Source organism: Saccopteryx bilineata, chromosome 6, assembly GCF_036850765.1.
Source record: "Saccopteryx bilineata isolate mSacBil1 chromosome 6, mSacBil1_pri_phased_curated, whole genome shotgun sequence".
NCBI lineage: Eukaryota > Metazoa > Chordata > Mammalia > Chiroptera > Emballonuridae > Saccopteryx > Saccopteryx bilineata.
This window is the reverse complement of record NC_089495.1, coordinates 13,733,163-13,757,716: the sequence shown is the minus strand read 5'-3', so window position 1 is coordinate 13,757,716 and position 24,554 is coordinate 13,733,163. Positions and strand designations below refer to the sequence as shown.

At 43.0% G+C, this 24,554-nt stretch overlaps 1 protein-coding gene across 3 annotated transcripts in view; it reads left to right on the top strand.

Moving 5' to 3' along the window:
• Window positions 1-18,735, top strand: part of PDLIM3 (PDZ and LIM domain 3) — a 30,198-nt gene extending 11,463 nt beyond the window's left edge. Inside the window, exons 3-8 of one of the 3 annotated variants that reach the window (XM_066236183.1) lie at window positions 350-434; window positions 7,942-8,009; window positions 13,776-14,039; window positions 15,668-15,798; window positions 16,053-16,164; window positions 17,812-18,735. In XM_066236183.1, the coding sequence (XP_066092280.1) occupies window positions 350-434; window positions 7,942-8,009; window positions 13,776-14,039; window positions 15,668-15,798; window positions 16,053-16,164; window positions 17,812-18,001 (850 nt within the window). In that variant the 3' untranslated portion in view covers window positions 18,002-18,735. Of the gene's footprint in view, window positions 1-349; window positions 435-7,406; window positions 7,595-7,941; window positions 8,010-13,775; window positions 14,040-15,667; window positions 15,799-16,052; window positions 16,165-17,811 lie in introns of all 3 variants that reach the window. The other 2 variants (XM_066236185.1, XM_066236184.1) reach the window with 2 other exon arrangements.
• The last annotated feature ends 5,819 nt before the right edge of the window (window positions 18,736-24,554 follow it).

The window sequence follows — 24,554 nt, the reverse complement described above, 5'->3', positions numbered from 1 at the left end:
TTAATCCCACCAGGAGAGCCCAATCTTTAAGACCTAATCTAACCCTAGTCTTCCCCCAAAGGCCCCACCTCCAAATACCATCCCATTGGGGATTAGGGTTTCATAATGTGGGTCTGAGGAGGGCACAAGCACTCAGTCCATTTTGATCCATCTAAGTTTTCCCAAAAGTACACTAAATACGTAAAACTAATTAGATGGGAGAATACAGAATAAGGAGCAATGAATATCGCTTTTGCTTAAATCATCAAGGGTTAAGAGCATCTTCACAAACATTACAGGAAACCAAAGGATACTAAAGTCAGCAGTTACCATTAGAATTTGGAGTTTACAAACTTTATTTTATTTACAGGGCAGAAACTCGCTTATGGTCTCCACAGGTATCTGAAGACGGGAAGGCTCATCCTTTCAAAATCAACTTAGAATCAGAACCCCAGGTATGAACGTTAGGCTAAATAATAGTCACATACATTTCCTTTTAAATGACGTGGTGACTTCCAAGAGGAAGAAGTGGCAAATATAAAGAAATTGAAATAAGTTGCCTGATGAAGCACTTGTCTGTCTTTATTCTCTAAGATTAATTTGGATTACTGATGTTTTCTTACATCAAGAAAACAGATGGATGCCTAGGAAAACATCTTGTGAAAAGACAAATAAGTTGTCATCAGGAAAAATCTGGCTATATCTACATACAGCCCACTTGGTTTTTTCATTGTTTATAATGGACTTGTGCCAAATGACCCTGAGGTAACCTAAGAAGTTTAAGATGTTGTTTAAAAAAAAAAAAAGGAAAGAGAGAAAGAGAGAGGGAAATAGAGAAAGAAAGAAAGAAAGAAAGAAAGAAAGAAAGAAAGAAAGAGAAAAAAGGAAGGAAGGAAGGAAGGAAGAAAAAGAAAGAAAGAAAAAGAAAAAGGGGCAACCATTTAAAACAGGTGTCTCTAATTCATTATTGTGAACTTAAAACAGGTGTCTCTAATTCATTATTGTGAACTTCAATCCTTCAGGGTCTTCATCCAGATCTTATTTTATACCCTTCATTAATTCCCAGTTCTGGCATCTTATAACTAAGTTTTTACTTTGGGGGGGGGGAAGAAAAGAAACTTGCATTATGTAATCATGGTGATATTCTGCTAGTGCAGTTGAATTACATAGATAAAGGATTTTCCCTTGAGGCAACTCTATCTCCTGAGCTAAATTAATTTAATAGTCTGATGCCTATCTGACCACATCTACTCTCAAACGCTCCGAAATTCTGAAATTAAACCAACCCTAACTTGTGCTGTATAGAAAATGTGACTAAGAAAAAGATTTTAGAGCCTCTATGTAGAAGCTCCCCAAATTCAGAGGGCCAGATATGGAAATTCAATATCCTTTTTGAAACAAGCAGTCCCAGTGGACTGAGCGGACCCTCCCCAGGTGTGTTCTGTAGGCATCTAACGAGAATGAACGGAGGCGAGTTTGTGATTCAGGCTCCAGCGGTGGTCTCCCTGTGGGGTCGTCGCTGCTGCATCTGTCCTTCACTCTGTCTACTTGTCTCTGTAAACCTCCGTATCCTTCTCTGTGAAATACGTGTGGAGTTGCACGTGGACATGCATCTCATGGGCTTCTCAGAGATTTAAATAAAATAAAATAAAAAACTTGGCACATCGAATTATGCATAGAGATACCCAACTAAGTGGGAGCTCTCGTGATTACTGGCCTGGCCCCTGCCAGCTCTCCACAGGGAGACAGGCCGCTGTCCACGCGGCAGGGCTTCAGGAAGGCCTTCCTCGTGACTGTTCCGAGGGTCGTTACAAATTACTTTGGAGTAAAACTTTCCTTTCGGTTAAAATAACAAATAGCTGACATAAATGAAAGGAGTGGGAGAGTCTAAAGATAAACTCCATTTTCTAACATTGCCCAGGACCAGTCCTCCTCCAGAATTGCAGTTTTTAAGGACAGTTGTCTGAGTTTTAGCGTGAGAAGCGGTCCTCTTTGTAAACTATGGGTATGAATTTATGACTATGGTTATACCAAGGATTGAATTTTAATCTTAATTTTAAATGCTCTGGCCTCTCGGCAATCAAGGGTTAGCTCATGTGTCCTGGGGCTAGACACTGTAGACGTTTATGATACTACACATGGGGGGAAAAGATGGAGAAGGAAATAGGTTTAAAAATAAAAGGGTGAGGATTGGGTTAAGGGCTACAGAAGCCAGTCAGATGGAGCCTTTGAACATTCCTTTAGTTTGAGTCATGAGTAACTCTCACGACACCCTCTCCAAGAGGCTGTGTGAGAAGGACCCAGAGATAAGAACCATCTCAGTTCTTTTCCTAATGGACCAAAGGATTTCTACTCATATCCTCAGGCCGGGTCTCTGCATGATCGGTTCACATAAGTCGGCACTTCCGGACACACGTTCAACTACACAGTGCAGCTAAATTTCAGCACAGCCTCTGCTGTCTAAATCCCAGAGCACAAACCAGAACAAGATGCCGTGGGAAAAACCAAGCAGTGAATTTAACTTGCAGAATGAGATTGGAGAAAAGCTAACCTGTGTTTATGCTTATTATATTCATTCATTCGATCATTTATTTATTTATTTATTTATTTTAATTAACACAATGTATGCAAGGAGATCTCTCCCCTCGCCCCCAAATGAAAACTCTACAAATAAAGCAGACTTCTGGACAACAAAGGTGCCAGATTGAGAAACAAATGCCATTAATACTTCAGGCTTTCAGAAGCCATTGAATAGCCAAGTGCCATTGAGCAATGCTCAGTTTGAATTCTTGTTTCTCAACCCAAGTCAAACTTTTATTGTAAGTTATATGACCTTCACTATTGGAATAAAATACTCTTTTTCATCTTAAAAGTAATATATACTATATTTCCTACCATCTCAGCACAATCACAAATAATAAAAAATATATAGTTATTTCCAGTCATTTTCCCTGTGCTGAGGGTTAGGCTTTGGAGACTTTTTCTTATACAGATATAGTAATAATTAAGATGCTATTGTTCATTTCTAGGGTTTCTTTTTTTTTTTTTTTCATTCTTCCCATGCCATTACTAAGTAGTTAAAATTTGTTTTTCTGAAGTTAGACCTGAAAGCTGAGAGGTTTTTTAGATCAATCCCGGATCCCAAATAAACGCCTTCCGCACGATCCTGCACCTGCTCTGTGAGCAGACAGACACCTGCTTTTTTCTCTATAAAACATTGCTCTAGACTAAGGGTATGTTACAGTTCTATATCCTCTTCAAAGTCTACATTCTTAAATAAAGCACCACCCTCACCTTTGTTGACTGTTAGTTGAACAACTCAAAATTGTAATGTAGCTATCACAAGACAGAAAATATTCTTTTTCGAAACAAAAATGATTCTTTTCTAAATGAGAAGATGGCTGATTCCACATCTGTATAAAGGACTGAATCCTTGTCATAGAAGATTTCATAAGAAAGACACACTACATGCATAGTCAAGTGGGCTAAAGGTTAAAGTTCTTTATATTATCATAAAATAACCTTGTTCTACAATGTTTTGATAACTGGATGCAGCCTACACAGAGCAACTTTTCATAATCTCCACTTCCCCAAATTCTTTCCCTGTGAGAAATGGGAAAAAGTTGAAACTAATGACTTGCCGAAAATTATTTTTCATTTGCAGGGCAAAGATAAGGCAGGGGGGAATGGTTGTTCAGAAATTCCAAACATTATAAAATATAATCTATTAGTGTGGATTGATCAAATACACGGTCACTTGATATAGTATTTCCTCACTATTTTTTTCTTATACATAAATATACATGTATTATCAAACATGTTGTTTGTTGGAGTTGAAAACCGCCTCAGTTCTCAAACCCCATCTTTATCTGTGATGACTTCTCCGAGTGAGAAACTGCAAGGTGCACTGTCCTTGAACGCTGTCCCTGCGGAGGTCAGCCCAGGACTGGGGAGGCGGCTGGCCAGAGCTGCTTTCCCCCAGGCGTCAGCAGATCTCTGCTTTTACGCTGACAGCCCTCGCATTTCAGTACCTCAAAATATTATTCCTTATTATAAGCTCCTAATGTCAAAGGTAATATTTTAAAATGTAATTAATTGCAAAAGTTACTTATTGAATGCCTAAGAGATCAGGATGATTTGGATTGCCTTTATCTGGGTGGAATGAACACAAGAGTTGGGCTCTATTGGCTGCTATGTAAAGTTTTTACTGGTACTTTCCATGACTAACGATTTTCCACTATAAAATAGAAAGACGTTAAAGTGGAAGAGCAAACTTGTAAGCGGTTGTGTCTTTCGATTCCATTTGACATCAATAGTGAAGTAAGACTTGGATAGAATGTTGCCTCTCCGTGCCATCTTAAACTTTTTGTTTACCTTTGGTGTACACATTTCATTGTGCTTCTTTGGAATAACTCTAGCAACCCATAAACTAATGCTTTGCAAAGCCTAAACACGATGTTGAAAGCTTACATAAGAAAAATTTCCTTTTATGATGACTAGAAAATAGAAGGATATTTTTTTTCCTTAACAAATTACACATTTGTGTGACCTTTGCAATATATAACCAAAATTGAAAATGGCAAAGAAAAAGCTTGGAGCTGATTAGTTTATGTGCTATTTGGAAGTACCGCTAGAGATTATGTGTATGCAAATATTTTCAGAAAAGTTCCTTCACTTACAGGACAATCAACACTCATGTTTATTTACCATTTGAAGACTAATAAAATGAATAAGGGCAGGGCTTTTCCCAGAAAGCCATCACATTATATTAACTAATTATTATAAATTCAATTCTATTTACTAAGGTCTTTAGAGTGTGTTATACTTTGTTTAAAAAAAAAAAGCTAAGTTTCAAATCCCTTGAGCCCTTCATTCCTGCCTGATTCACTGTTTTAATTAGCCCAAGAGATTTATAATCTACCAAAACTTAATTAGGCAATTAGGTAATTAGCCTTCTGTCTTCTTTCATATCAAAAAACAAAGGCTTGAATCATGGCCATTGTCATTACTTAAAATTAGTTTCAGTTCACAATTTTATGCCATAATAATGGCTAATTGTACTAGTTAATCATAAAACACAGCCAATCCAAATTCATTATTAAATCAGCCAAGACAATCAGATTGTACCAACATATCAATGTTTGACTACATACATTTTCACATATTCTAGGATTCAGCATTTTTCTAAAGCCACATTTGGTTGTTTTCAGTCATTCTGCTATCTAATATGGCAACTATATTATCACCATACCAACTCCGAGGCAGTGAGACATTATTCTGGAGGAAAAAAAGAATGGAATCAATAAACTGTAGTCAATTCAATCACTTTATAGAATCATAGACTAATGTACTCAACTCAGACCTTTTACTGAAAGTTCAGGAGGCTGTTAAAATATGCTGTCAAAGGCTGATGAGAGAGAAGCTGCTCTTGACCACACTATAGATTTTAGATACAGTGAGATTTGGGGCAGCTGAAGTCAAAGACTCCTTCGATGCTACACCCTATTTACCTTGTCATAGCTCTTTTTTTTAAGTGGGTTTTGCCAATAGGCCTAGATATGGAAATAAGGACTGTATGTGGTGTGGTGACTGTCTGCTCAGGAAAACCAAAAGAAAGCATTAGCCCTGCCCAGTTGGCTCAGCAGTAGAGCATCAACCCAGTGTGTGGAAGTCCCGGGTTTGATTCCCGGCCAGGGCACACAGGAGAAGCACCCATCTGCTTCTCCACCCTTTCCCCTCTCCTTCCTTTCTGTCTCTCTCTTCCCCTCCTACAGCCAAGGCTCCATTGGAGCAAAGTTGGCCCGGACGCTGAGGACGGCTCCATAGCCTCCACCTCAGGCACTAGAATGGCTCCGGTTGCAACAGAGCAATGGCCCAGAGGGGCAGAGCATCAACCCCTAATGGGCATGCTGGGTGGATCCCAGTCGGGTGCATGCAGGAGTCTATCTGACTGCCTCCCATTTCTAACTTTGGAAAAATAAAAAATAAAAAAAGAAAGCATTATGTTGCTTAGATCCCTACAGGAAGTTGTTGGTATCAGGCATAGGAATGTCTATGCAAAACCTAGGTCCATGCCTAAAAAAAGGGAGATAGTCTCTTTTCTAAAAACTAAACAAAATAACACCATCCCACAACTTACTCGTCTGTAATGACAAGAAGGAAAAAAATGATATAAACAAGAATATTGCAAGATCTATTTTTTAATAAAAACAGTCTTTTCCCAGTAACATTCCAAATAGTCATGCTTGTACCACTTGAAACTTGTCTGAAACACTGTTGACACATTAACAAAAGTAAGTGAAGCCGATGTGACTGTGTGGTTGGCAGTATTGCTGCAAAGGTTTGTCTCACTGAGTCTGCCAAAGGAACAGATTTGTAGAGAGAATCAGTTCATGTGTATTATAGCATGAAAAAGATATAATAATTTTATGAAGTTATAAATCTATATAAAAATTAGAAAACATGATTCCAACATTAAAATAATAATATAGAGTTTCAGATCACTCATCTTTCAAATACAGAGTTTAGGACTCTGGCGTTTGACCCTTTTCCCCAAATAATAAAATGAAAATGCCTTTGTGAAACACATGCATGAGCTGTCTTTGGTTTGAGCAAAGCTCACCAGCTTGGACCCAAGGTCGCTGGCTTGAGCAAGGGGTTCCTCGGTATATGAGCTGTCTTTGCATTACTGGCATTAGTCTTCCTGGGATCAGCGTAAACATGAAGAGTTCTTTAAACATATAACAATGACGTCACCACAATAAAAAAAAGGGAGGTTCCTATAAATGTTACATCTACCTCCATAAGAAAAAAACGTCTTTTAATTATTATTTTTTCTAAACTTAAGTTATAATTGAATCCACATTAAGAAGTTTGGGTTTTTTGTTGTGGGTATTAAGGAAAAACAGAACTTTTATTTGGATTAGTTAAAATGAGTCAGTAAGGGTTATTCACAAATGTTCACTTTTTGTTTTATTCCTTCATTCCTAAAGTGGGGGAAATTTTATTAAAATGTGAATAGAAGATAGAGCAAATTTAAGTTCTACTTGAGAAAATCTTTAGTAGAAAAGTTTTTCTAAGCTCAAAACCCCAAATTTCTCTATTTAAATGAGTCATATGAGAATCTTCTAAAAGCTGTAGAGATAGAAGACAACAGGGGCAGACAAAAGCTACAGTGGCTGAATTATTTTATAACACTTTAAATAACTTAATTCCTGTGCACCATAGTATTTGATGGATGAACATAGCACGTGTAAGTTTCACAGAAAATGCAGAAAGGTTTATACCTAAGCCCCCTTTAACTTTGCCATTAACCTCGTGTGTAGTGGGTAAAGAAGCCTTGATTAACACTAGCGATGCTATTGGTTTGCTCATTAATGGCTTTGTTGTGCATTCTGTGGCTGTGTATTTTGTCTGCCATTGTACAGGAGTTCAAACCCATTGGTACCGCGCACAACAGAAGGGCCCAGCCTTTTGTTGCAGCAGCAAACATTGATGACAAAAGACAGGTAGTGAGCGCTTCCTATAATTCACCCATTGGGCTCTATTCAACTAGCAATATCCAAGATGCGCTTCACGGACAGCTGCGGGGTCTCATTCCTAGCTCACCTCAAAAGTAAGTATCGGACTCCGTCTCTGGCCACCATGTTCTTAACAGTGATGGCCCAGTTTCTTTTCCTTCCAGAAGTGCAGCTCTTGCTGTCTTACGTTTACTTACCTGAAGGCACAATCATTTATTTTAAAGACAGGCGTCTAGACCCTGGTTCCAACGCGCCAGTTCCTGAGCGGTCAGTGACTAGACGGTTGGAAGGAAGACACCGTTTTGGTCCCATCACCCCCTTCCTAGTCGTGTCCATACCTGGTGGTAAAGAATCCGCTCTGCGCGATTGCTGTTCTTTCATTTTGCCGAAACATTCAGACTCGTCTTCCACTGAGGGACGTTTTAACCCTTTGTTTTTACAGGATGTGAACTACTTTGAACACAAGCACAATATTCGGCCCAAACCTTTCGTAATCCCAGGCCGAAGCAGGTCATAAGCTTTGAGATTGTGAAGTTTGGAGTGCATGCTTCTTTAATGAATCCTTACTAATCACCAGGAAAAGTAACTTGGAGGTGTTTGCAGTGACTCTTTTCATTGTGAAGCTTATTTGACAAGCAAAGGAAACAAACTCACTTAGCAGAGTACAGAGAGGACTAACCCCCATTTCCAAGAGTAAACACGGACCAGATTACAGAGCTAGAAATGTGGTGCAGGCACCACGTACGTTTGTCACTAACACCCGAGGGTCCCACCTGCAGCACACTGACCTCTGAGGCAGGCAGGTGCACCCTCTCCCAGATAGGAAGGCCCCAGGGGCAGGGATGGCAGGAACCAGCCCTGCCTCAGCACTAGAGAAGTAGCTGGGGCACAGGGGGCGTCCCGGGAAGCTGGTGCTGCTTCCTCTGTCACACAGACTCCCACCCCACCACTGCACTGCTTCTCATCACACGTCAGAGCCCACTGGACCCTCCCACGGGGGTTCCCACTGGACCCTCCCACTGAACCTTCCCACTGGGCCCTCCCACTGGACCCTCCCACAGGGCGTTCCCACTACTAGACCCTCCCTCTGGACCCTCCCATGGGGCGTTCCCACTGGACCCTCCCACTGGGCTCTCCCACTGGACCCTCCCACAGGGCGTTCCCACTAGACCCTCCCACTGGGCCCTCCCACGGGGTGTTCCCATTGGACCCTCCCACTGAACCTTCCCACTGGGCCCTCCCACTGGACCCTCCCACAGGGCGTTCCCACTACTAGACCCTCCCTCTGGACCCTCCCATGGGGCGTTCCCACTGGACCCTCCCACTGGGATCTCCCACTGGACCCTCCCACAGGGCGTTCCCACTAGACCCTCCCACTGGACCCTCCCTCTGGGTGCTCCATTGGGCCCTCCCACACTGGGCCCTCCCCCACTGGGCCCAGCCCTCACACACGGATCAATTTGCATTCTTAAGGATACTTGCGAAAAAAGAGAGGCCATTTGTAAAGGAACTTTTTCACCTGAGAGAAAAATAAGTAATACAGACAGAGATGGGGAGAGGGATATAGACTGGTTACCCTCCTGGAAAACTGTGGGCACATTGGGATAATGAGCAAGCTTTATTGCTGTCTGTCAACCAGCAAAACAGATCATCTTCAGATGATCCTTTTCAGATACTTTCTCTAGAAACTGAACTCCAACCCCCCGAGGGAAGAAGTTAGTGCCCTGGATTGCCCCATCAGGAAATGGTGACTCCAGGAAACCTCAAACCCATTCCTCTGACCTCAGCTACATAGGTCAGCCCAGAGGAAGGAGGTGGCGGTTAGGCTGTACTGATCCTAGCAGGTCAGGAACATGGCATAGTGATCTATATCAGGTTTCCCAAGCTAGTGGGCCACAGGTGGATTCATTCCCAGATGATGTTTTACTTACCCCTCTGACTGTTTAAAGGAACTTAGGTCTGTGCCTTTAAGATAGAACATCTACTCTCCAGTTTGTCCAAATAAATGCTCATTACTCTTAGGTATATGACTCCTGGCCCATTTTCATATGTGTGACCCTCCTGGGCCCCGGAGACACCTGAGTTCATGACGCCTGCTGTGGATGGATGGTCAGTCGTCACTTGATATGAGATGCCCGCGCGCAAACCTTTCCAGAAGCTAGTCAGGAGCAGAGAATTACCTCAGAATAAGCCAGACAAGATTGTGATATCACAAAGAGCAGGAGACAGATGCTAAAAAGGTACTGACCAGAAAGAAAACGCATCTTCCCCCATGAGACTGGGAGCACACTGCTATAGCCACACGGCCTACAAAGCAGCTGGCCCACTGCGAACGCTCGGGGAACCCAGAGAGCCGGACATCTCTGAGTGCCTAGAGGGACCAGGAGCGAGTGCCCTCCCTCACACCTGCCACTTCACACAGCCCTTTCTCACTCCTCTCCATCTGTCCCCTGTTCCCATCCCATGCTCTTCTGTACCTTTCCTGTTTCTCCACGTTCAACAGCTTCCCTACTCCACTCCTGATCATACAGCAGCATCAATGGAAAGCTAAAATGCTCTTTTACTGCTGAATAAATACATACACAGCTTCCTAGAGAAGCACAGGTAACCTAATGAGCTAGAAGACATCAAGAGGCTTGGATAAAATGATACTTGACACCCCTCTTGCTTTTGCTAACAACCAATAACATTTAATATTATAAAAATTCAGGGGAAGTCAGAGAGATTCCAGAATGCGGTGCCCTTCTATTATACAGGGTGGGGCCAAACTAGGTGTCTGATTACAAAACACAGACTTTATTCTTGTATTATTACTTATTAATTACTGTGTTATTTTCCACATGAACAATCCTAAACTTACTTTTGCCCCTCCCTGTATTTTCATTTTAGTTCAAATATGGCGATAATAACAAGCCACTCATCTTTTTGTCATTGAAAGGTGCCTTTCAACTGACTTTGAAAGGGGGCAGAGGAGAGAAAGGGATGAGAGATTTGCTTAAAGAACAGGTGCCAGCACCTAAACCTTAAAGGACTGTAAAAATGCCTTTCCAGTCCTTCCTGTGGCTCCTCAGGCTTTGCTCTAGCTTCTGAATTTCTCGTTCTCACCAAATGATTCCTAATCAAGGTGAATTTTGAGTGGCTACATACCAAAAACACACCATTATTGACCAATTTTTCAATCAGAAATAAGTTGGAGATGCAAAATTGTACATATGTTAATCTCATGAGGGCAGCAGTTTTCAACCGGTGTGCTGCAAGCATTTTTAAAACATGCAATACCTGACTATTTAGTCAGGGGCACTGACCTCTTTTCCCTTAGATGGTCAAATTAAACAAACAACAACAGCCAACACACCAATAGCCATTGGGTGTGAATGAATCAAAATTATACCTGTTGTGGGCTGGGGTTTTTTTTGTCAGATCATCAAAAAATATATTTTTTTGGCGTGCCACAGAATTTGAGCAAGTAGTTTCCGTGTGCCATGAGATGAAAAAGGTTGAAAATGGCTGCCCTACGGTCTTGCTACCAGTTACGGTTCTTTTCATTACAGTGGTACCTTGAGATATGAATTTAATTCGTTCTGTAACCGAGCTCGTTAGTCAACTCCTATATCAAACTGCTGATACTGGACCTGTGCGCCAACGCATCAACTAGCGGCAGCTTCCCGAATCACCACTCGTACCTCAAAATTTCGCTCAGATCTCAAACAAAAATATGGACTGAGTCGCAGCTCGTATCTTAAAAAAAATAAAAATAAAAAATAAAAAACTCCTATGTTGGTCTGTTTGTATGTCAAGGTACCACTGTATTTCATAATTATTGAAGCATATTAAAAATCCAGTGTTTTATACACCAATATGTAAATCTTTAAAGACAAAGCTATCATTAAAAATATATACATGGTATTTTATAGATCCAAAAGATAAAATACACTCCTGTGAGTGGTTTTGGACAAGTTGCTTCCAGCAGCATGTCCCCAAAAGTCAAAGAAACTATATAGTTCTCTAACGATCTCTCCAGGAGTGAAGTTATTCAGTGTTATCATCAACTTTACAGGTGGTCCTGCCAAGTCAGTAAATCAATGTCAAGAAATCTCATTAGCACCTACCTTTCCAAGTGACAGGAAAAGGTCATGGTGACCCAGGGTGATATTCCCAGTAACTGGAGCTCATGAAAACTTTTTTTTTAAAGCATCAGTTCAAGAGATCTTTTTAAATTGTCCCAGAAATGTATTTTAAAAACTAATTCTTGATTGCTTAGTTTATTCAATGGACAAGGGTCCCTAAATAAAATGATAAATTAGAGACTAGAACACAATCTTTGCTTAAATAAAGTTATGTAAACAAACACATATGTATAAAGAACGCTAACAACAGGAAAAGATTACTAATTACAACTATAAAAAGAGGACTATCTATAAGTTCTAAATTGATCACAGTTCATCTAGTATCTAGCACTATGTGCACAGTGAGATCAGAGTAGTTATAAATGCTTGTGGCGAGGGTTCACTATTGCAAGCCCAAGTCTCCCAAGATTTAACTCAAATGTTTCAAACCCCTAAATAACAATTTAATTAGCTTCATTACACTTGGATCAAATCAATATGATCCGGACTAAATTGCATTACAACTTTAATTTTACTTCTATCCTTTTACCAACTGAAGTCAATTTCAGGAGCCAGTGTAATGCTGAGCCTGCAAAAAACAACAAAAAAGGAACTTGACATTTTGGTATGTGATCAACCAGTTCCCAGATTGAGTTTAAACAGGTTCCCAAGCCAACGCGTGAAGGAGCAAGTCCATATTTGCCTGCCTGATTTGGGCTCTGCAGGTGGTTGAATTGGATAACAAAACACCAAAAAACTTTTAAATCCATTTAGTGACAAGGGTTGCCCAGACTAATCAGGCTGTGATACTGATGAAGTCAACAGAATCCACTCTTGGTCTGTGCTCTCTGAACTGGGCTGAGGTTTCCTATCAGTAGCCCTAGCAAGTAAATGCAGATATGGGTCATCCTCGAGCCCTAAGAGAATACTGACATTGAGATGAACACACAACATATAAATTGTTTTCTGTTTTGAGTTTACAGCAACGCTAACCTGCAGGCATGACAGTTTACATTAATACTAACATTTCCTTTGGCTTTGTCTTAAGTGATTGTGCTTTAAAATATATATATATATATATATATATATATATCAGTATATATCATTTTCTCGTAAAATGCATTTCCCATACTGCATGCAAAAAGCACATAGAAACATACTTTGTAGTCCTTGGCATGTCAGTTGTGACCAGCCTCCTATCCAGCTTTATAGAGAACATGAGCTCTCCCTCGCTGTTCTGAAAGTTGCATGGCCGGCCTTTCTGATATTTTAATAGTAAGTTCCCTCAACTTGTCTGCAAAAGGAAACAATAAATATGCATGAATATGTGTGTTTTTAAAAGTTTACATGAACTAGCTATGTATAAAAATATATATCTTAGCCCTAGGTGGCATCCAAGATCACCGTATTGGCTCTCTAATTATTCATTTCAAGGTGACAAGCATTTGTTGGCTGTTCTAGAGCCCGTATTAAATTACTAAACAATTTTTAAAAGCCTATACCACACAAAATCAAAGAATGCAAATAGAAAAAGTTAAAATAGTCAAAATAAGACATTTACAAAATAGCCTTGAAACAATCTTTATCACACAACCTACATTTCTAATTACTATTCAATTAAACTCAACTGCATTTCTGAAACGTACTTAGTATGAAATATTTAGCCTAAATATTTAATTGGATCTTCATGTAGCATATTCACTTACTATTTGTATGGGCCATTCACTAATCTTTTAATTTTAAACACTGTACCTCAGAAATGTAAAAGGATGCCCAGCCAATGTAACTTCCCTGCATTTGTCTGTGATGTTGTCAAGTTTTAAATTATCTGGCCTATTTTTAAAAAGTAAGTATGGTTGCATTTTCTACTTTTACATACAACTTGTTCACATGTAACCTTTGACTTACATATCACTTGTAAGAACAGAGCCAAAAAATGCAATATCACCTGTACCTTTTAATTTGGTGAAGCTTTTCAATCATGACTTTTTAAATGCCCTCTGTACTTAAAATAAATTATAGCTAAAATCAACAGTTCTGATTAGAGTTAATGCACTTCTTACTTTTTGTCTTCTATTTCTTCTAACTTCTCTGTACTTGTTCTCTGTGTTCTCCTGTCCGGTGTTTCCGGTTCCCGTGTCCTCTCTGTGTAACGTGGTCATTAACACAGCGGATGCAGCACTCCGTCCGCTATTGACGGTAGCAGTGGACGTAGCACCCCTTCTTCTGTCAGTACTGTTAGTACTATTTGCCCAGGTGACTTGAAAGTTGCTGCTAAGATGGCCCCTAACATTCCTTTGGAAATGGAACTTCCGGGTGTGAAGATTGTACATGCTCAGTTTAATACACCTATGCAGTTGTACTCAGATGACAATATTATGGAAACACTTCAGGGTCAGGTTTCAACAGCTCTAGGGGAAGCACCCTCAATGAGGTAATATGAGTCTTTTTGAACCATGGGCATGCTAACTAAACACATGGGCAATGTCAATGTTATGGGTGTCTTATAACATCGTGTTAATTGGAAGAAAGCTATGTGAACAGCCTTAAAGAAAAAAATACTAAGGATTTCTTGCAGATGCCTAGGCTTAAAGATAAAGGCGATTTGAGGAATTAACTAAGTAGAGCTTTATGTGGCTGATCATAATAAACTGAAATCATGGAGGTATCCAATACATGTGTTGTGAAAACTATAATGAACTATAGCAATGTCTGGTATAATACTTCTCAAAAATGATTCATAATCTAGTACGCACTCTGTTTTTCCTTTGTGGGTCAAAAACTGGGAAGGGATGGGAGGTCCAGAGAAGTTTTAAAAGAGATGATACTTCTCTCTTTTGATGGCGTCTTGTGGGGAAGTCATTGTTTTTCCATTTCAAGTTTCTGCTATGAATAAGGGTTTACAAGTAAATATCTCAAGCTGTTAATGTAGATATTTAATTTCAAATGGTGTCAATTTTGACTAATTTCTTCTTTACCATAACTATTTGTTCGAAGTACTTTGCCATCAAGTTATTTCAATTAAAAAATTTATTATAAGAAAATCTCACTTTTTTCAATAGTACAGAACCACTTATTATAAATTAAAGTAGTAGAATGTTTAGGAGTGGCACGTAACAATATTCCAAAGCTATCTCTTGAGATGGATACAATAACATAATAATAGCATAATGTTATCTCAAAGCCATTTTGCAAGGAAATTCAGATATATATAAGATAATTATTTCCACATATGATAGAGGTGATAAAATTATGTGTGGATAGTAACTACCTTTTTAGATGATGCAATTAAAAGACATAAAATAATAAAGCATTTAATGCCTGACATTTAGTTTTATTGTAGCTTTTTTTATTGCTTATCATGTAGAAAGTTTATTAAAATAAAGCTTTATTGTTGTTGTAAATGCATTATAATGTGGCTATTGAGAAAATATAGTGTAATCAATATAACTCATATATATGGGAAAACTTTTACATTATATGCCTCCAAACACTGGCAACTTGAATTTCTTCAGTTTACAAGCAAAATGATACCTTTGTTGTTTCTAGGAGTTAACAAAGCAAATTAATCTTAAAACAAAATTAAACCATATACTTTTAGCTTCAAGTCAGAAGTGAATCTCAATTTTACAACAATTTTATGACTGATAATAATAGAACGGGACTCACTCCAGCACTTTCTATCACGTGTCTGTTGTCTTTTTTCCTGAAAAAAACGTTTATTTTGTTCCTATTTATAATTATATATTCATCAGACACGTCTTATTTTAAAATTACTATCTCCTAACAATCACATTTTAGTTGCTCTCCAAAGTATTTTGCCAAATGGATAAGTGCTGATGTGGCCCAGAGGTTAACAAATGACATTTTTAAGGCCACCCGTGTGAATAAACACTATTTTTTTTAAACTATAATAGAGATGAACTTGTAAATGCTGAAGCTCTGCTCAGGAGTTACTACTGCAGATAGAGTGACTACTGTTTATTACTGCCTTGTGGCTTCTTGCACGCCTGTCGCCCCCCGGGCTCCTGACGCTGCTTCGCCTGCCGTGCTGTGTTTCAGTGAGCCCACGGCCTCGGTGCCCCCGCAGTCGGACGTGTACCGGATGCTCCACGACAACCGGGATGAACCCGCCCAGCCTCGCCAATCGGGCTCCTTCAGGGTGCTGCAGGAATTAGTGAACGACGGCCCGGGTGAGTGGCCAATCAGCCACGACCCCTTTGAGCATTCTCTAACAGCTCCTCACAACAACCAATTTCTAACTAATTCTGTTTCGTAAGGCCCTATGTCAGAGCAAGGCAGGCTTGAACTGCGTTTGAAAGGATACTGCGGATACGGGTACGACTTAAGAATGCCTTAGGTTAAAGTGCACACCTTAAAATAGAAGCCGAGTGCGAACTGCAGCCAGCTGTTCCTTTGCCATAAATGGACACGCTTTGTTTTTCAGATGACCGTCCAGCTGGAACTCGGAGCGTAAGGGCTCCGGTTACAAAAGCCCACGGCGGCGCTGGCGGCATGCAGAAGATGCCACTCTGTGACAAATGTGGCAGTGGCATTGTGTAAGTTCCATTTTTAACCCAGGGATCCCCTATAAACCTGGTGGCAGCTATTTCTACTCACTGACTTGAAATACAACCTCCACCACATTTTGACAGGAATCCCTTAGATATACCCTAAAATTGGCATATAATGTGTGTCAGCAACCTTGACTTAGAATTTCAGATTATTCTCATGAAAAAAAAATGCCCAGAGTGTATCTTTAATATCACTCCTGAGAATCAAAACCTCCCATTGTTAAGGTACAGCTTTGGGGTCCTTCCTTTTCCGTATAAACCCAGGGAAACAAAGACAGCGGTCATTAGGTTGTTCGTTAAAACACAGTATCTTTATCCAGTTTCTTAAGTTGCACAAATATTCAAACATAATTTAAAAAAATACAGTCAGCTTCCATTCCAAGGCCTTTATGTTTGAATACCTGAAGCTATTAGTTCAGATCTTCAAGCTGACCAGGTCACTGGGTCACTTCAACTCTCCATGCAAATGCCCATGGGGCCACTACGCCCGCCCCTTTTTTCTGTTCTGCTACCATTAACTCCCAGAGGAGGCACCATCTGTCCAATTACCCAGGGGACATCCCAAGAGCACAGTGGGAGATAAGCTTGGCCAGGGGGGGCAGGGGGGGGGGGAATATGGGACAGAAAGAAACAGGCAGGACAGGAAGCCCAGGAGAAGACCTCCGAAAACAGGACAGTCTGTGATGTTTGCAAAAGCAATTGCTGCTCCTAAATTGTAGTTAATTGTTTTGACAGTTAGAGGCAAGTCGGCCCAGCTGTGTGAATGCCACCTCTGCTCCTTGATCTGTTTTTTCTGTGCTGCACAGAGTAGAGGCTGGGCCACCAAGACAGAGAGCAATCACAGGGACTTATATATAATTGTTTCAGACAACAGCCTTGGTCAAAATCAGAATCCTCTGCAGAACCTTGCCTCCCTCTTTCTTTCTTTCTTTTTTCTGTCCTTTTCTAAGTAAGAGGAAGGGAGATAGACTCCCACACGCACCCCACTGGGATCCACCCAGCAACCCCCACTCTGGGAGGGATGCTCTGCCCATCTGGGGCCAGGCTCTGACCTGAGCTATTTTTAGCACCTGATGCTGAGTCTCCAGGGAGCCATCCTCAGTGCTGGGCTGCTCCAATCAAGCCATGGCTGAAGGAGAAAAAGGGGGAGGGGCAAGGGAGATTGCAGCCATCCTGAGGAGAAAGGGGGAGGGGCAAGGGAGATTGCAGCCATCCTCAGTGCCCAGCTGCTCCAATCAAGCCATGGCTGAGGGAGGAGAAAGGGGTGGGGCAAGAGTGGAGAAGCAGACAGCCACCTCTCTTCTGTGCCGAGTGGGAATCGAACCCAGGACATCCACACGCCTGGCCGATGCTCTACCACTGTGCCAACTGGCCAGGGCATCCCTCTTTCAAAGAAGCAATGGGGAAAATCATGAAGTAAAAAGTTATACTTTTTAGGTCAACGTTTAAAAAGTCTGAAAAAATATTCACATCAAAGATAAACGTATGGGGTCGCCTTGCATCGCTCTGACAATGACATCAGTGTCAATGCTGTGCCCCTTCCTCTGGTTTCCTGAATGTGAAATAGACACCCCCCTGCCTTACCTGTACTTGTCCCCTGTGTTCCTGACTTGGTCTCCTTTTCCTCCCCAGCGGGGCTGTCGTGAAGGCACGGGATAAGTACCGGCACCCAGAGTGCTTTGTGTGTGCCGACTGCAGCCTCAACCTCAAGCAAAAGGGCTACTTCTTCGTGGAGGGGGAGCTGTACTGCGAAACCCACGCGAGGGCCCGCACGAGGCCCCCAGAGGGCTACGACACAGTCACTCTCTACCCCAAAGCTTAAGCCCCTGCAGAGCGGAGCACGCACGCATGCGCACTTACACAGGAAGACATTCACGACTTGGGGCAGAAGTGTAGCAAACCGTCGAGTCCAAATCTAAAACCAAGGCTTTTACATGTGTATCTGACTGTGTACGGAGGAGAAGGGATGAGAGGCAAATGCCTGTGACCGTGCAAACACACCTTCGGCTGGGTTTGCTGCTCTTACTCTCCTTGGGGCAATACCTTAATGACATTTAAGCCAATTTTTTTTTTTTTGTATGTTATACTCCTCAATTTAAAGTTATATTCTGACCATCAAACATGTAAACATCCAGCTATTGGGGGATGTCTAATTGTCTTTCCTTAACAAGCTGATTTCGCAATTTCTGTTAAATGCTTTAACGATTAAAGTGCATGTCAGGGAGAAATTCCCTGGATTTCTCTAGTTTCCTACACAACAAGTATACCACTGGATGCAACACGCATGAAAAACACATGAAAAGATTTTTAAAAATACCTTATCAAGTGGCACTCAATGAATTCAGCTAAAGCGAACATTCCAATGGGAGGGCCCAATCATGTGTACACTAACAACTCAGGTATTTTAAGAAAATGAGGCTTCTTTAGTTTCTATTACTCATTTACTCTTTCTTTAGAAGCACATAATTTCTGCTGATAGCAGGTGCATTTAAGTTTGCTAGTTAAAGGTAATAATGCAGTCTCTTTCAGATTAAAACAGTTTCTTTCGCTTTGAAATAGTCTCTTTTATTTTAAATGTCTCTTTCAGCCAAATTCAAGGTTCAGACTTCATGGGGCTGTTTCTTTGTGCTCAAAGGTTGATTACCACCTCCTCCTCCTTCCGAAGATAGCGTCTAAGGAGGAGACCCCTTAGGGGACCTCCAGAGGGAGGGAGGGACTGCCGGGCCCCTGGGGTCCTGCTTGCATCCAGGGCTGAGATCCCTGGCTTCCCTTGGGGTCTGCTGTCTCCGCATAGCTGGGACTAGGCACTAACCCCATCTCTACCGACACTTCCAGAAGCGTCAGCTCAGCCTTCCCTGGAGTCAGACGGGAGCTCCGGGGCAGCTCTGGCCTCTGGCTCTGCTGTCACCTGGCCTCTCCTACTGGTGCTATGACAGTGCCCCTGACTCGCCTGTCTTACTTATTTCCCATGCTCCTCACTGGGGTCACATGGGGTCTTCTGAAACTGTCCCCTCCAAGGACAAACCACGGGGAACCAGCAGTGCGGGGAGGTGGGGACTGTCACAGGTCCTCTGTCTCTGACCCCGTCACAGTCTCCTCCAGCCTGCCTCAGCTGTTGTGGACAGGCCCGGAGCACGTTTTCTCCTGCTGAGCTAAGTGAGAAACAGGACGCGAGCTGTATGGCCCAGGATACTCCCAAACGTCAGGACTATTCCTGACCCTGACCTGTCGAGGGTTTGGAACCAGAACCCCTGCCTGGCCGCTCCAGGCACCTGAGATGGCAGCTGGAACCCCAGCCCCGAAAACATGAACTCACTGACAGAGCTACCCAGATAGAATAAATAAGAGGCCTTGAGATCAGAGAAATGAGCGGATCCAAAATACATTGCATTCTTGGTTCAGATGTTATTTTAAAGTATTCTGCTCTGGGAAAGACAGAAACTTAAAAATTTGGAAGCTAGGAAGCAACCGAGTGGGAACTGACCTGGGAAACCTGAGAAGGTTTACACCCAAACTGGAGGAAACTGAAAACCAACCAGTCTCCCCTCCAGGATCTTGGAAGGGCATGGGCATCGACAGCACGGGGCATTTCTGGGCTAGAGGATAAAGGGGGTGTGACAAGGGCTCGGGTAGGAGCTGTTTGAGAAGCACCTAGCCCCAGAGATGTCCCCGCTCTCCCACACGGTCACACACCCCAGGCACTTCTCTGGAGACAGTGAACCGGCATCTCCGACCCGGAGTCACAAGCCCAGTGGAAAGTACATGCAATCCACTAAAAAAGGGGTTAAATTAAGGAAGACTGGAAGATTCATGAGAAATGTGTTCACCTACTCACCCTCAGTTAACTTCACAAACAGGGCTCTCATTTGACCCGAGTGCCTTGTTTGGGGGGGAGGGTGTCGAGGGTGTGGCACGTGGCCTCAGTCTCTGTCAGCGGATGGGAAGCCCTCTGTCCCCTCTACTGAATGTGAAGGCTGTGCGTGCCAAAGAGCCTGTTATTCCTGTGTCCTCCTGGGCCAAGCCGCGTCCATCGCTCTGTTCCTCAAGTTCCTCCCCAGCTCATTCTTCCCACTCAGTCTCTCTGTCCCTGACTCCCTCTTCTCAGCTTGCAAACAGGCTCAGATGCTCCATGCCATTCTAAAGATATCTCTTGCCCTCACATCTCTTCCCTCTCAAACCACCTTGCTATTTCTCTGCCTGTCCCTCTAGGACACTGGAGGTCACAGAGTTAAACCAACTCGCCTTTCTCTGCATCCTCACCATGCCGCTATTAAGGTTTTCTGGGAGCAGTGCTCAAACAAGCCCCATAGTCAGCGGCTATCCTTAGTGAGCTGTGAAGTTCATTCTCCGATATGGACATAATCAAGTTGAAGTAAACTGTAGAGGAACTTTAAAAGAGGCAGTGTGTGGAGGTGTTTCTGTTTGGATCAAGCCTTTGAGCTGTCAGAGGCCCACAACCCACCCAAGACTTTCTGAGTCACCAGCACATCAACCCGCCTTCTCTGACCAGAGCACGAGCCTTAGGACAGATGCCCAGTAGTGTTATATACTAGGAGTGGCTTGGCTATTTTTGCATATCATGTAGATCTCAGCTACAGTTAATGATATAGCCTTGTGATCTCAGGATTAAGATCTTCTGAAGCTAAAATATCCAGAAGTCTTTCAGTCGGTAATACATTGCTAAGAATAGGCTTGACCAGCCTGTTTGGGTGCAGTGCTTTTGAATTGGTTCCAGATTCTTGAATCCACAGCTGCTAGTCAACAGGTGAAAGTACATATCTAAGAGGAGCTACTATTTATTGTGACTCACGGATGTTTTCTTAATTGGCAGTACAGACTTCCATTCTGTCCTTTAGCAATGAACTTAAGAATCAAAGAAAAATCAGACATGTTCAGGGCAGTTGTTGGGCTGACTGACACGTGTGACCAAAGAAAGCAAAGCACACTGTCTGTCTGATACGGGGCCGAATGGAACAGAAACTGTCTCATCAGGCTGAGAATGCTCTACTGGCAAAGTGGGATATCTTATCAAAGAGGAACTTTTCACTCTCGGATTAACTATATTCACCTCTATACTTCTGTAAACTTTAGATGCAATATTGTCCTATCTCATAAAACTGTAAGATGTTATGGGGGAAAAACATTAAAAGAAAGTGATTTGGGCAATACCAGGGATTTAGAACCAGGAAGTCAAGTACTGGTCAGTCCAGTGTCTTGAATAGTGGTTGAAAACCACTGAGGTACAGTGTATTTGAAAAGTTCCTAACCTTCCCATGTGCCAGTCCCCTCCCCCCCCCATTAAAATCTGGGAAATAATCCTTTCTCACATGATTCCACAATTCTCAACACTGCTAAACATAAGCAAGACTATTTCACCAGCCTGACCAGGTGGTGGCGCAGTGAATAGAGCAGGGGTCGGGAACCGAGCCAAATGTGGCTCTTTTGATGACTGCATCTGGCTCGCAGACAAATCTTTAAAAATAATAATAATAACATTAAAAATATAAAACATTCTCATGTATTACAATCCGTTCATTTTCTACCGCTCATGTTCATGGTTGTAGGTGTCTGGAGCCAATCACAGCTGTCCTCTGGGACAACACCAAATTTTTATTGGATAATGTGTAACGTACACGGGTCGTTGTATGGCTCTCACAGAATTACATTTTAAAATATGTGATGTTCATGGCTCTCTCAGCTGAAAAGCTTCCTGACCCCTGCAATAGAGCCTCGAACTGGGTTGCGGAGGACCCAGGTTCAAAATCCCAAGGTTGCCGGCTTATGCGCAGGGTCTCTGGCTTGAGCGTGGTATCATAGACATGATCCCATGGTTGCTGGCTTGAGCAAGGGGTTACTCACTCTGCTGGAGCCCCCCAGTCAAGGCACATATGAGAAAGCAATCAATGAAGAAGTAAGGAGCTGCAACGAAGAATTGATGCTTCTCAACTCTCTCCTTTCCTGTCTGTCTGTCCCTGTCTCTCTCTCTCTCTCTGACTCTCTCTCTCTCTCTCTCTCACTCTCTGTCTTTGTCAAAAAGAAAAAAGAATATTTCACCAAAAGTTTAAATATTGGGAGCCTAATTACCTTAGGAAGGGCTAGGGGATTTGACATCCCCCAGAGAAAGTGTCTTGATTCTAAACTTTGTTTACTGACTTGTAATAGGATAACGCCTCTGTCGGCGTCCCAGGAGCGGGAATAGTGACAGCTGGGCCCCAGCAAGCGTAACACATATTTTTGCCAGGTTTTTCTGAGCGTCACTGGCCCATCATCTCTGTGCACACAAAGCTGATGCTGGAGCAGATGCCGAGGGCGGCACAGCGCCCTGAGGGGCTGTCTGGGGACCAGGGTCCTCCTGCTCCCACTCAGGAGAAGGGGGTTGTCCCCATTTGGGAAGTCTAAAGGAAGTTTCACTATACTGCCCAATTTATCTAACTCTAATGTATGTTTTTGGCAAGTGAATCAATCACTGACTTGACTTGAGCAACTTGGCAACGAAGAACGCCAGGGTCAAGATGGCAAAATGAGAGCACACGAGAAAAACACATTTCACAACGTACTGAGGTAAATGACTGGTATGAGAAATGACATCCTTTACAATAAATGGTGGGTCAAGGGAATCGCCATAAAAAATGGATATGGACCCATTGTATGAAAATCAATTCCAGATGAAAAGCAAACCTGGACATGAAAGATAAAACAATACAGCTCTTATTTACAAAAAAAAAAAAAAAGCAGCATAGAAGGATCTTTCCAACTTTGCCAAAGCAGACTTTGGATCCCAACCCCACGGAAGGGAAGGAGGTGCCCACATGGAGGGAGGGCGGGCTGAGCGAGGCCAGTGAGGCCGGGGGCCTGCATGAGGCCGGCTGGCACGGGGTCTCAGAGCCCAGGAAGGAGATGGAGGGCTTCTACCCAGAGAGGAGGCCCAGCCCAGGGCGCCGGAGCTCCGAGGGGCAAGCAGGACGCCTTGGCGGAGGGGAGGCCCCACACAGGGTCCACAGTCTGAATAGAGTGGGAGGGCAGGGACAGGGCAGGTACCCGAACCTATTGGGGTGACCAGGGCAACCTCGTGGGAGCTATGGTGGGAGTTAGGCGTTGAGAGAATGACTGTTTGCAAGGGCATTGCTCATTTAAGTATTCAATACAAATGTAAAAGGTAAGGAGAGTGGACTTTCTCACTGTTGGTAAGGGAAATCACGAACTTGGAAACGGGGAGCACGAGAAAGAGCACTACCACTATCGTGTGAGACTGGAGCTGGAGGTATCGTGAACTCAGGGAACTGAATATAGATACATAGACACAGAAATGATATGAGTGCGCACACCTGTTTCTTTGTGTAAATGTGCATACACACGCACAGACAGTCCCTAGCTCCGCCCACTGCGAAGACCTGTGAGCTGCCCCGCCCAGACGGCAACCGCGCTCTCAGCACTCACATCCTGGCTGCAAAACACCGCTCTCCTCGAAAGAAACAAAGGCCCCTGGAGAAACGCCTGTGCACAGGCCAGGGCAGGCAGCGTAGGATGAGCCTGGGACAGCTGGGTACGTCAAGAAAATGAAGAAGTACTCTCACAGTGAAGGAGATGTGGCCCAAGTACACAGAAGCCAGCCAGGGAACTCCCACCGGCCCAGTTAGGGAGACTTCAGCAGCGATATGGGTCATGTCCACAACAGCAGATAACCCACCTTAACCCACTGACTGAAGCTGGAAGTGCTGTGTGTGTGACTCTGAGTAAAGAGGGAAGGGGGGGTGTCTAACAACCACGCATGCGCGGGCCCTTGAGCGTTTTTTCAGGACATTATTGGGAGAAGGGTGAAACCTGAGTGGGGTCTGAGGATTACATGGTAGTAATGTATCGATGCTAAATTCCAATTTTTAATGGCTGTATTGCGCCCGCGTTGCGGTGTGCCCTTATAAAAGACACATCATGTCCTACATTTTTCTTCAAAATCTGTAATGGTTGTTATTGCAAAATTAATATCTACTCATTTAAAATGTTTCCTTAAAGAGCACCATTCTCTGAGAGGCACAAAAATTTGGTCCGACACGTTCTGGGTCCGCAGGAAAGACGTGAGGGAGAAGAACACCCTAGTGAGGTTGTCCCCGGATTTGGGAGCACACAGCGAAGGGCGGGAGCTTCTCACGTCCCTGCTGTCCCGGAAGCGCCTCTGCCTGGCCTCCCGGACCCCGGACCTCAGCTCCCGGCGCGCACCTTCCCCCTCCCCCCGCGCCCACCCTTCCTGAGCCCGGCGCACTCGCTCGTGGCATCCAGGCCGCCCCGTTACCAGGCAACGGGCTGTCCCAGCGAGAAGCACCTGAGCGGAATGCAGGGGAGAGGGCAGTTGGGAAGAAAAGAGGGCTTGAGCAGCAGAG